Below are 12,380 nucleotides of genomic sequence, written 5' to 3' on the forward strand. Positions count from 1 at the left end.
TGAATGTTTCAATTTAATTTACAGAATGATTTACTCTGATTTCAACTGTTAATATTCGATTTCATTTTTCTGATTGGCTGTTTGCTGATAAACTGTACGACGTTTGATCGGTAATTGTCGATTGACTTATGTTATTTTATTAATTAATTAATTTATGAAGAAGAACTACTGATCAAAACTAAAAAACTAATGAAATAGCATAAGTCTATTGCCAATTACTGATCAAACACTATACAAGCTATGAGCAAACAACGAATCACACAAAGGGGACAGTATGAGGAAAATTGAGCAGGTAAAATCAGAGTACCCTGAGTTTTCAGTAAATAATAATTAATATAATGGCAGTACCATAATAGGAAAGCATCATCACATCTTGGTTCAGTTTAAGTTTTTTCCTTGTATGTAATATATTTAATTTATTTGTTGCAGCAAATATTTCATTATAGACATGTTTTATTCTTTTAGTATTTGCATTCTTTTTGGATTTAGAATATCACTCAAATATAAAAAGAATTTGATTAGCACAATCAAGCTGCACTTTTGTGCTAAGTCAAATAAGCACAAGTAAAATAAAATCAAAAATCACTTTAAAATATTAAAGTTTACAGAAAAAACTGGTTTTAAAAAATTACAACAGAATATTTTCAAAGGTAAAAAGCTTTAGAATATATGATACAAATAAATTAATAAAAATTAAAATTTATTGCATATTATATTTAATGCTTCTTAATAAAAGAAAGGTAAACATTGCAACCTCTCACAATCACAATTTATTAGCTAAAAAATATTTAGAAATTAATAGTTAATAGATCTCTACTCATTGAAGCAAATAAAAAATATTTACATTGGATAGAATCATAAAATCAGCTCAAATCAATAAACAGATAAATCCAATGACAATCATAGACCAGTAGAAGACCAAAAGGGCTAATTATCTCTGCATATATCATCTTTAAGTATAATTAATGTATATACATATTTATACATTAAACAGTTGAAAATATTGAACAAATCAAATGTAAACAACGTATAAAGTGGTGCTATCGTAATGAATGATAAAATGTGATTACAGGGAATTGTAATATCAGTAAAAATTTCAAATTATTGAAGATTGCACTGAATACGAACAGTGCAATGAAAATGTTTTGACCAATGAAACGTGAAATATTGCAGCCATTCACAATTAACAATTAGTAGCTAATGAAATATCATAAATTATTAACTAATGGGATTCCTATCTTGGGCGACCAATAGAAAGCATCCACATAAGATCGAATCATACTAAATCTACTTTGACCCAATGAACAAATGAGACTACTGAAAATCTGAGCAGTAAGATATCGTGGATCTTTAATAAAATTGATTTTTTATAATTTCCATGAATTTACTTTTAAAGTTGTCTAAAATATTTATAACAACAAATGGAATGCAATCAATGCCAAACAACCAAAGCCATGAAGAAACTCTGTTGGCGACAGAGATCTGTAGCCAACGAGGCAGTGGACTGTAGGTTTTTCTTTGGCGGCAGGTCAAATCAATTGTGATAGCCTAACCGCAATACTACCCACGTTCGTTCACGAACGTGTAACAAATAAGACAAACAAACAGCGGACACCGGTTTTATTCCACGAAAGTGAGAACTTATCAATGGACACAAATGAACAGAGACTAAACACCACACAGACACCAACGACAATCACACAGCACAGTAAGGATCGCTGACAAAACCGCCGCTTCTTTTCACGCTTCCGCGTCACACGCCCACAGTAACCCCCTACTGTAATGATTGTCAAGTATTGATGTCTTCAGTTTCCAACAAACTCAATTAAACACTGTCGAGAAATAGGTAGAGATTGCACGTGTACTATCGTGAATATATTACTTTGGATTTCATTTCTTTATCGGTTTCACTTTTCTGAAAAATTTTTGGGTCGTTCATCTGGATTTTACAGAAACTTTATTTTTTGCACGGCATACTATTAAGTTGTGTCCAGATAATCAATAAAATTTACAAAATATAATTTCGTATGTTGTGGATAAGATAACTTTTGGAAGACAAATACCCAAAGAATAAAAATCGTAGCAGCAAGAATTCTACGACTGTATCCTACTGTATATACAAATTTAGAAGTGCAAGTAATTGTTGGCAATGTTGGTATCCAGTTGGACTCCGCGACACGTATCATCTTGGATTTTATATTATTATTATTATTTTATAATTATAATATTATATAAATGTAATGTGAAGGTGAACTTGACAATTAACTTTATAATTATCCTTGATTTTCTTTATTTGCACAGTAATTTCCACATAGCCTTAAGTATCGTAAATTTGATTTTTGTTACATTTATATGTTTATTTATATTGTTTTGCATTATTATGTAGATATTGACTTTAAAATATTGTTTATAATTGTTTAAACTTCGTTTTGTTTCGGTTGTGTGAACCTATTTATAATTAAGAGTAGCAGAAACAGGTTTTGGGACTTAGAATGCATATTTGTTGCTGGATCATTTATTTGTTTAATTAACTTAAGTGTAAAAATTTTATTTTTTATTGTAGCGCATTATGCCGAAGCAGATTTTTGAAATAAAGCAGTTTCTTTGTTTGGCGCGCCGAAAAGATGCTAGAGCCGTCATTATCAAGAAGAATAAATTTAACACGAAGTTCAAGGTAATTCTGAATGAAATACGAATTTTCATTCGATTGTTATTTTATTTAATGATTAAGAAAACTACATGTAAAATATTTTATATTAAACATATAATGGTTTTTAATGCACATATTTAATGTGAATTCTAAATTAGTAATGGTTTTAAATTTAAACGTAGATGCGTAAACGTTTAATTAAACAGATATATAAATTTCAAATTCGATAATAAGCAAAAAAAATTGTATGTTGAATTCATTGAACCTTTTTGTTTTTACTTATGTATATTTCAGATTCGCACTTCGAAGTACTTGTATACTTTGGTTGTTGAAGGCGACGATCGAGCAGAAAAGATCTGTAATTCACTTCCTCCTGGATTGGTAGTGAAAAATGTGAAGCCACTGAAGTAATGGAGTTCTGTTATTCTAAATAAAAAATGATTAACATGAATGAAAACATTTGTTGCGCTTGATTACGGTCGAAAAATTCTAACTCTTTATGCATCACAAGAAACAGTTTGCATAAACTTAAAAAATCGATAGCATTCGGAAAATGTAGAGCGAGATTAAGTTATTTTCAAAAGAATATAAATATAATATAAAAATATAATGAAGAACATCGATGCACATGCTGACGTTTTGCAGTTGCAATTCACATGTGAATTGTAATTCCACTCTGAGTGTTAACCAGCTTTTGTGCTACGCATTAATGCATACAAGATCAAGGATACAAATAGAAAAAGGAACAGCAACAATCATAACAATGAAGAATATTACAAATAAATATATCAAAGATAAATAGGGAAACAGAAAACAAACAACACAAAATAAAATACAAACATAATATGAAACTACTTGAAAAGAGGCTTAAATAAGCGGCTCATGAATTAAGTGTGATAAAGTCGCAAGAAAATCCTCCAACGTACTCGTGCGCTGTTACAATTACCTATGTATTGTTCAACACATCAACGTTGTTGATTTCCCGCATAAACGCATTTAAAAAATTGATTAAAATTAAGGTTTGTAAAATAATTACATTTTAAAACTATTTAATTTTTGAAAACATACTAAAAAAAGCTTAAAATTGATTCAGAAATTGACCACTAATAGGAAACATTCAACTAATAAAACGCATTTTCATTTTTTTATTATATAGCTATTATGGAATAAGCTTTGTAAATCAATTTTATTGAAAACCTATTAGTACTTATTCTAAATCAAATTCAATGCGGAAAAATAAATCCCTATCAGGACAAACATATTTAACTAATCAGTAGTAAAATAAAATGTCAAATAATACCAATCAATGTAAAGAAATCAGTTTGTTTAACGGCTAAGCCACCGATGCTCATTACAATAGAAACAGACCGCTGTTTCTATAACAGCAGTGACACTGGCCTTCAAAATTTACATCTGCTTGTTGTATCTTACAAAAATGCCAATCATGACAGTCAAATATGTTATTAAATTATCCACATAAAATGTATATTGAATTTTTAGTTCTATAAAAAGGAAAAGAGTTAATTGCAAAAAGATTATCTGAGCAATGTGAGGATAAAGTCTTGGTTTATATTCGCAATAAAGAGAATTCCAAATTTTGTAAAACTAGATAGTTTTTAAAACATTGCAGTTTGAGATTTTAAATATCTTTTTTCATTTCATCATAGCTCTCCTAATATTTCTACGATATGATTACCTTACTCACAGCTATATCACGGTAACATGGTTTCAGAGTATTTTTATGTTCATAGTAACGATTTCAGAACGATTTATTTCATAGAGCCACATGCAGTATAAAATTTTCTGGAATAGTTTTCCAATGCCATTAATAAAATGATAACAACTGATATTTTAAAAAATATATCTGACGTTGTTATTGTAATTTCTGCCACAATGATTTTTTATTATCATTGAAAAATCATCAGTATCAAAAAGACATCATTTCTTCAATACTTGCTTTCATGCCTGTGACTCTAAAAATTAAAATTACTTGAAAAATATATACAGATATGTGTTAATGCATTAATAATGAAAAATGGCAATGATTATTTACGTTCGTCCAATTCATTGCTTTCAGTTTGATCTTCTTCCTCGTTTTCAAAAGAATCCGGTGGAACTTTATATAGCAACATGACTGGCTATAAGAAAAAAATTTTCTTTAGCTCACTAAGTTGTCACTTATTTGAATAAATATTACAAACTAATCATAAAAACTTATTATTCAAACTAAATTCATTCCTAGACATGATAAGAAAGTATACTGCTAAACAATGCTTGTAATACGAAAAATGTTTAAAAATTGGCAACAGTTAAAAACAGTTGAAATACTGTTCTTAATACTTTACCTTATTCGGATCTTTCATTAGAAGATATTTTCCAGACGGCAACTCTAAGCATTTGTCAATGAAACATCTCAAAATACCTATAAAAAATGAACTATTATTATTTTGAAGACAAAAATCTAGCCTGCTGAAACTAACCCCAAGCATTATCCATATTTAGATTGATCTGATTAGCAAATTCCGCTGGTCGAAACTGCTGTGTGCTCAAAATGACGTGTTGTGTAGTATCACGTGTGTGAATTCGAGAAATGTAACTACAATAAAATAGAACCGTGCCAGTCAAAAACGAACATTAATTAGAAATGTCCGAAACTTTACCCGAATTTAAGATAATGAGACCCTGCTAAAAGGGCTTGAACAGTCCACTTTGCCAGCTTGCAACTGTTGTTCTTCAATTCTGTCGCCAAGACTGCTCCTCGTTGAGTGTCAATTTTGCTACGCCATTCAATACCACCAGAAAACTATTAAAATATTGCATTCATAATCCTTATGCAAAACAATAAGAGTTCCACAGAACAAGAAATGACAATTAATGTAACAATTAAATAAATTACTCACTCGATAATCCCATTCATTAAACGCTTTTATTGTTAAAAATTGCGTTTCATTTTCTGGACTTTTCATTACTCCATCATGCTCGCATCGGATCACTACATTTACATCATTTCCCAAATCCCACGTACGATATCTAGGAGGAAAGCGTTTATTGGAATTTAAAATACAGTTTGCTTTACGAACCTGTAGCCAATGCTAGCCACATTTTCTCTGTTGGGATCGTTTTCATCTACAAATGGCACATCTGGATGTTCAAAAGCATATTTTTCATCGTCCTAAAACAAAATAAATATATCAAAATAAGCACAATTTTCTAACTGAACAAGATATATTTATTTATACAAACCGATTTCAAAACTTGTTGCTTAAAATTCTGATTAACGAACATCGCTTCTAGAGCAAGAAAATGAGGAGAATTTATAGAATTTCCTTCATCTTGAGGTGGTTCAATAGCAGTTTCGCTGACTGTAGGAAAATCTGAAAAAAAAAGAAAAAGCTATGCAATACTATCATTTAAACTAGTTAGCACTCAAATCTGACCAATTTTTGATGACGATCTTTTGTCAAAAAATAGTTTGTTGCCAATTCGATGAATAACAATATCCCAAGGATATACACTACGTGTGCAGCACATCAATGTCGCAATGATCACATCCGTCGCAAAGACTGTGTAATGTGGATTTTTCGCAAGCTGAAAAATTAATTAATAAATAAACTGCATAAATGGAAAGAAAAGCTATCAACTCACTCGCTCAATAACTGGATCGTCCGTTGTGCTTATAGTGTAATAACTTTTGAAGAAACGCCGAAGTTGCACTTCATTTCTGCCGGTAATGCGATCAAAACTTCTTTCATAATATTCCAAGGTTCCGTAACGCTCATTTTCACTAAAACGTCAAAAATGAAATACAATTAAAATCATACATTAACCCTCTACACCTGAACAAAATCAATCCAATTTACAATAACCTAAAAAAATATCAACTGGTGACCAAAAATATTAAAATGGAAATCTTCACTTTAAATTAAGATATTAAAAACTACGTAAACAATTTTACGAACATCAAGCACAGCAAGTTACTACGAATATTGCAAAATTAAATTCCATCAATTAAATTTAAATTTATATTACATTACGAACAACAAAAAGTTCAAATAACAAAAGTTACATACATGTCTTCCCCATCGCCGACAGAAGGCAAATTCATTTTCTGCAGTTGAGCTAAATCGAATTCTTCTAGCATTTCCCATTCAGGTTTTATCGTAACCGATGGCAGACGAGATTTGACTTGCTTTTGTCCTCGTCTATCGTAACGCTGACGTTGTCTGAAAGCTTTCTGAAACACTCGCCATTGATTGTGACGATCCCTACACGAAAAAAACAAACATTAAAATCCCAATGCATGCGATTATTAATTAACATAAAACAACGAATGAACTGCTTGCTCTTTTCTTACTTTTCTCTATTTTTCGCATGTTTAGAGGATATTTGAGTTTGACTTTGCCGTTCACGGTCTTTTTGCATTTGTCGTCTAGCTAACTGCAATTGTCGTAGACGATAATTGCGTGTCGGAGCGGATTTAGTACTACGCGCCCCATCCACAAGTTGAAAGGCAGTTTCCTCTTCTTCGTGGTAATAAGCATACTGATTAGTAGATGCAGCTGCATTTGCGTTAGCTGCTGCATAGCGTCCTTGTCCTAAGACAACAACGACCATGTTTGTAAAAAAATGAAATAATAATTATTATCAATAAGCTTACCGTATCGCCGTTCTTCACGAGAAAGCTGCCCTGTCCAATCGGCAATTTTTGAAATTCGTTCACTTTTATCAAAAGCTTGATAAGGCAGACATCGAAAACTTTCCGGAATACTGACGGGACCCCATCCATTAGGATTTATTACAATTTTCTTTACTGCTTCTTGCAATGACATTTTCCATTTATTTTCAGAATCACTGTTTTCATCTTCTGTTGAATCATTTCTGTTATCAGCTTCGACATTTTCTATCGGGACTTGATCTTCAACACTTTGAACCACATCTTTAGCATTTTCTATTTCAACTTCAGCGTCAACCATTTCAATTTGAGGCTAAGAACTAAAACATAAAAAGTAGTAGCCCATTTTCTACTGTTTCATTTTTTGGCATATGTTGCATTTTATATAAACTCAAAACTAGTACGGTATTTATTATGCACGATAAGATTTTCAGCTTTAATGAAGTGACAAATGATAGTGTTATAAAATACAGGTAGTCCGAACCAATAAAGTTAGTATTCACAACATGAATTACAGTAATATATAAAATGCTAAAGGTTTTTCCTACTGTATATTCTGATACTGTAATTGATTTTTAACAATAAATTTTAAAAACGAATTCCGCACTGTTAAAATAATAAGTAGAAGCATATTTTCATTATATTTCATTTATTTTTGAAGATCCTAACTGTCACTGGAGCATTTTAAAATTCAATAGTTGTAGTTACACATTTCATGAAGTTAACAGTCGTTAAAATATTAATATTTTTTTATATGAAAAAATAATTTGTTTTTTTAAATTATGAATTCCAACATTTTTTAACTGAAAGTTTTAATTTCTATAATAAAAATAAATTTTTTTATATAAGAACATTTAAATGAATTAACAAATATGAGAATAACTTTCATTTATTGGAAAGCATCATCATTCATAATAAGTAGACAGGCAATAGTTCACTTATAAAATTGAAATTTCAGCCAGCAAAAATAATTTCTTCACCGAGGTCCTGCTTATTATCCACAGCACTATTTTTAGGTGAATCATTTTCATCCATATCTGAAATTCATAATTTTAACTATTGCATACTTTGAATTTATATAAAGCAAAATTAGTTATGCTAAAAGATTAAATAGTGAAAATTTTAATCTAACTTCATCATACGGACTTGATGACCAGAATGTATAACACGCAATGCTGATCTTAAAGTTTTAGGAAATTCAAGTTTTGGAAAATCTTCAATAACAAATTATTATAAATGGTTAGCTTTACGTAACAACTCTGAGATTAATGTTTTTAAATTCGGAAAGTTTAATGGAGCATACTTCGAAATATTCCTGCTTTTTCTTTTTCAGACAATTTCATTCCTTTTAGAATGGCTAAGAGCTCATTTTCAATTTCCTCGTCGGTAAAATCAACTTTCTCCCGTATTAGAGAATCTTCAATATCCATCTGAACTTCTACAGCCTGAAAGTTTGAAAAAATGTAATGCTGCACCAGAAACCAAAAAGAGAAATAATAACATGTTCGATTTCGTCGAGCGTAGTCTGAATCTCACTGAAACTGATATCCGCATTCAGTTTGTTTCGAAGAGCTGTTTTACTCGTCTCCAAGGCACCAGTAACCTTCAAAAGGAAATCCAAATATCTTAATGGTAAAGCAGTCGGAAAACAAACAAACAAACGAACACATGTAAATTGCATTCATTCATTCAGTGAAATTCATACCATTGCGTTATTTTTTGCCGACATCAATTTCAAATAAAGCGACTGCAAATTATAAATTGCATCCAACTTATTCGCCAGAATATTTTCATGATAACGCCTTTTTAAAATAAATCTTTTTGCTTCAGAATATTTTTTTTGTCGAATAGAGGCAACAGAAAAATCCTCCAATCTATACATATACATATCAATTCAAACTTGAAAAAAAGAGGATTTATTTTAAAAAAATAATTAGAAAATTTAGAAAAAATAAAACTCTACTGTATTAAATAATATTACAATAAACATATAAAACAATACTGCATACTTCGAAACAGCTTCGTTGAATAATTCCACCTCAGTTTGTAATTTTGCGGTCACCTTTTGGATTCTACGAAAATTGAAGACAGATGAATACAAAGGCAAAGAACAAAATAACGTACTTGTAAATAGAAATATCAATATCTGTAATTTCAGGATAAAGGTTTTCAGAAGACAAACAAAATTTCAAAAGCTAAAATAAAAAATAATGCATATTAAAGAGAAATCTTTAAGTACATTTTTTAAATGCTGTAATGTAAAAAAAACATCATACTGTTTCAGCATCATCGGTTTGATAACTGGATACAAGTCGCACGGACTGTAAATAAGACAAGACCAAATCGAGTGCTCTTTTAACTGGACATATGTCAGCAATTTCGCGACGAAGTTCATTCCAAGAAATTACATTCCCAGAAATTGTCGAATCCAAAGACAACTTCTGCACTTTACACAATATTTGTTCTCCAAGACTCTAAAATCATTAGAAAACTAAAAAAATGCATCTTTGAAACTATAAGTTTTACTTTCACTAGAGCTACATATACGTATTCAATTTCCCTTTCATCATTATGGGGGAATATATAATTCCAACCTTCTCTTAAAATTTTTTGTAAATTCTTGTAAAACCATCCGTAAAGCGAATTTTCATATTCTGTCCGAGTCATAATGATACCACTTTGTAACATTTCAAAAATGACATGATCTAAACAAGCTGGAATATAGTTCTTCCACTGGAATTCTTGTTTAAGCTGTCCCAGTGTGAAAATAGGATTCCCTTTAGAATACACTAGATTCCTTATGCTGTCCATCCAGAACTGAAGCTTCCGCGAATATCCATTTGGATTGCTTTCTTTAGAACGAAATTTCGAGAACATGTGTTGCAGTGTTTCATCGTCGACAGTCTGAGAATTTTGCATGGCTTCCTGAAATTCACTTGAAAATAACTGATTACCTAAAATATGCGTTAATCATTCAAAGTTCTGCAAGCAGATGATAACATTTTCAAAACAGTTTTAAAAATGAATTACAAGTACAAATGAAGAAAAAATACTACTTTTAATTAAAAGCAGTAAATAATACTTTTGAAAATAAATAAATGTAATCATAATATTTTGTTCCTATATTAAAATTTCTTTTTACAGATCCTCAACTGATTTACATGCTTTTGAGTGTCGTTTTTTTAATTCAGATATTTACATATGGACTGATTATTGGAATTAATTTCGGTTATTCCCATGGCATAAATTTGTTTTCTTTCAATATTTAACTTTTCTAATTTCGTGGAAACAAATAATTTTGTAGTATCAGCTAGTTCGGCCAGTTCCCTCAACTGAGCTTCATTAATGCGCGTTGCTGGAGATCAACTTTATCTGCTTGGTACTTTATCAGCGCTTCTCACACATACTCACCAGCTAATCAAGACGCACGGAGTGATAATGCTACTTTATTCAGAGCAAACAAAACCAAGCAATATAAATCACACTAGTCAAGATAGAGCTGACCATACGCACAGAAACACTTCTACACTCACATATATGCACCTACACACAGCAAAAAATAGTTTTTGTCCGCATACTGTCTTATTCTGGATTTTCAAGGTCTATATTGATTACCATATGAGTTGTCAGTTTCTTAATTTATAACAAAACAAGTGCACAACAGCAGTTGACAGAGCAACTAAAATTACATAATATTTTTCAATTTTTTGATTAAAAAATTATCGTATATGCCAGTTTTTCATTTCAAAACTGTCTGTAACGACAAGTTACAGAAGACAGTAAATGATGATCAGGTACAAGTGCCAGACGTTCATTTGTCAAGCAATCGTCAGTAGACTGTATGGTTTTGTGAACAAGGGGGTACGTTGGTCTCTGGAACATCGACTCGGGCTTGGCTTCAGTCTTCTCGGATCCGATCTCGCTTTTCTTGGGCTGTGCTTCTACCGTGCACTACTATTGTTCTGCGGCAGCGCTCTTCGTGGCTCTATATATACAGCCCCGGGGCCAGCGGCACAGCGGGTGGATAAATCGAGCAGCCAATGGGCAGCTCGCTCACCGCGGGGGGGACTCGCTATCTGAGACGCCGATCTAAATTCCGTCGGCCTCCAGTAAGCTGCTAGGGTTCAGATCCTTGATCTTCGATTAGTCCACGACGCTGATTGCCATTTGGCGGCTTCGTCACGACGGCTGCTCCTCCAGGTCAATTGCTAACCGGTGCCGCATTGTTTACACAAGGAGCCATTGTTCCGCGAACAACGGCTGGTACTGGGCACGCAGGGGGCCTTTTCTTACCCTGATCCGAGTGGCAAAACGGTGAGGTGGTGATCTACCAGGCCGTGCGCGCGCATTGTTCTTGCCTTGCCCGTGTGTTGTGAGTACCAGCTCATGGGTGTGTCACACCAACGAGGTCGGTGCCCGTTTGTCCGGAATATCTTCCCCCCCCCCGAAAAGGAAAATTATTGTTACGAGAAAATAAAGTCAGATGCATTTTGTTTTATATTTAAAAATGAAATTAAACAAAATCAGAAGTGAATTAATCAAGAAATCAATTGAGCTGGCTTATATCCATCACGCTGTTGTTGTTATTGGTAGTGGTGTTACATAAGTGAAAATGGAATTTAATTAAGCCGTGTTACGTCGTTTTGAATATGAGGATGGGAGAGGCTGTGGAAGTGCAGATCCGAGCGACCCGGCTCACTCCGTCCCGACCTGGAAATATCTGGATCACCACCCCCAGAGGGCAGCATGTTCAGGAATGGTTGTCTTCGATTAACAACACTGTGTCGTTGATCCCGGGGCCAAACCCGTCGTTTCTCCACTTGCAGCGTGGTAGCAGCGTGGCGACATAGCTGCTTCTCCAACGGCGTCATCATTTTGCCATCAGCTGTTGGCGACAGTGCCATCGATTCTCCCACTAGGAAGCGCCGTGATCCGTCAGACGCTAGTCTGGATCATTGCTCTCTATTGCCGGGAGGTCCATGTACTCTCGGCCAGTGAACAACTGGAATGGGCTCAGTGGCTGGGGATCTGAGGGCCCATCGTTGATGAAGGTCAAGG

The 12,380-nt window shown here is 32.7% G+C and overlaps 4 protein-coding genes across 4 annotated transcripts; 2 read left to right on the plus strand and 2 right to left on the minus strand.

The window, feature by feature from the left end:
• Window positions 1-48: 48 nt before the first annotated feature.
• Tsp_00486 (homeobox protein HMX1) lies at window positions 49-2,186 on the minus strand. The gene is made up of 7 exons (XM_003376232.1): window positions 2,064-2,186; window positions 1,912-1,939; window positions 1,607-1,777; window positions 1,389-1,400; window positions 1,224-1,348; window positions 254-308; window positions 49-125 (listed from the first exon to the last, which is right to left on the minus strand). The coding sequence occupies exons 1-7, from the start codon at window positions 2,184-2,186 to the stop codon at window positions 49-51; spliced, it is 591 nt and encodes a 196-aa protein (XP_003376280.1).
• Window positions 2,187-2,566: 380 nt separating this feature from the next.
• On the plus strand, window positions 2,567-3,061 carry Tsp_00485 (60S ribosomal protein L38). Its single transcript, XM_003376233.1, has 2 exons — window positions 2,567-2,674; window positions 2,945-3,061. Exons 1-2 carry the CDS (start codon window positions 2,570-2,572, stop codon window positions 3,059-3,061), a joined length of 222 nt encoding a protein of 73 aa, XP_003376281.1. The 5' UTR covers window positions 2,567-2,569.
• A 1,548-nt stretch (window positions 3,062-4,609) lies between these two features.
• Tsp_00484 (eukaryotic translation initiation factor 3 subunit D) lies at window positions 4,610-11,204 on the minus strand. The gene is made up of 25 exons (XM_003376234.1): window positions 11,074-11,204; window positions 10,974-11,001; window positions 9,870-10,247; window positions 9,599-9,796; window positions 9,447-9,517; window positions 9,332-9,394; window positions 9,028-9,196; window positions 8,824-8,925; window positions 8,626-8,767; window positions 8,465-8,536; window positions 8,303-8,359; window positions 7,721-7,884; window positions 7,308-7,635; window positions 7,005-7,245; window positions 6,721-6,915; window positions 6,296-6,434; window positions 6,088-6,238; window positions 5,894-6,024; window positions 5,731-5,822; window positions 5,551-5,680; window positions 5,311-5,453; window positions 5,131-5,246; window positions 4,996-5,072; window positions 4,704-4,788; window positions 4,610-4,623 (listed from the first exon to the last, which is right to left on the minus strand). Exons 1-25 carry the CDS (start codon window positions 11,202-11,204, stop codon window positions 4,610-4,612), a joined length of 3,417 nt encoding a protein of 1,138 aa, XP_003376282.1.
• Window positions 11,205-11,977: 773 nt separating this feature from the next.
• Window positions 11,978-12,320, plus strand: Tsp_00483 (putative Sua5/YciO/YrdC/YwlC protein). Its single transcript, XM_003376235.1, is given in 2 exon segments — window positions 11,978-12,132; window positions 12,149-12,320. The coding sequence occupies 2 exon segments, from the start codon at window positions 11,978-11,980 to the stop codon at window positions 12,318-12,320; spliced, it is 327 nt and encodes a 108-aa protein (XP_003376283.1).
• The last annotated feature ends 60 nt before the right edge of the window (window positions 12,321-12,380 follow it).

This window comes from Trichinella spiralis, assembly GCF_000181795.1.
Source record: "Trichinella spiralis strain ISS 195 chromosome Unknown Scfld4, whole genome shotgun sequence".
Taxonomy (NCBI): Eukaryota; Metazoa; Nematoda; class Enoplea; order Trichinellida; family Trichinellidae; genus Trichinella; species Trichinella spiralis.

What these genes read in the sequence shown, in the direction of transcription:
- Tsp_00486 (XM_003376232.1), bottom strand. Translation starts at nt 2,186, where the DNA reads ATGATACGTGTCGCGGAGTCCAACTGGATACCAACATTGCCAACAATT. An exon ending in CCAAGATAGGAATCCCATTA is followed by an intron (nt 309 to 1,223) that starts GTTAATAATTTA and finishes CTGAAAACTCAG; the next exon opens with GGTACTCTGATTTTACCTGC. An exon ending in CTGTCCCCTTTGTGTGATTC is followed by an intron (nt 126 to 253) that starts GTTGTTTGCTCA and finishes AAATAACATAAG; the next exon opens with TCAATCGACAATTACCGATC.
- Tsp_00485 (XM_003376233.1), top strand. Translation starts at nt 2,570, where the DNA reads ATGCCGAAGCAGATTTTTGAAATAAAGCAGTTTCTTTGTTTGGCGCGC. An exon ending in AATTTAACACGAAGTTCAAG is followed by an intron (nt 2,675 to 2,944) that starts GTAATTCTGAAT and finishes TGTATATTTCAG; the next exon opens with ATTCGCACTTCGAAGTACTT.
- Tsp_00484 (XM_003376234.1), bottom strand. Translation starts at nt 11,204, where the DNA reads ATGTTCCAGAGACCAACGTACCCCCTTGTTCACAAAACCATACAGTCT. An exon ending in AAACCGATGATGCTGAAACA is followed by an intron (nt 9,518 to 9,598) that starts GTATGATGTTTT and finishes TTTTTATTTTAG; the next exon opens with CTTTTGAAATTTTGTTTGTC. An exon ending in CGGCAAAAAATAACGCAATG is followed by an intron (nt 8,926 to 9,027) that starts GTATGAATTTCA and finishes TTCCTTTTGAAG; the next exon opens with GTTACTGGTGCCTTGGAGAC.
- Tsp_00483 (XM_003376235.1), top strand. Translation starts at nt 11,978, where the DNA reads ATGGGAGAGGCTGTGGAAGTGCAGATCCGAGCGACCCGGCTCACTCCG.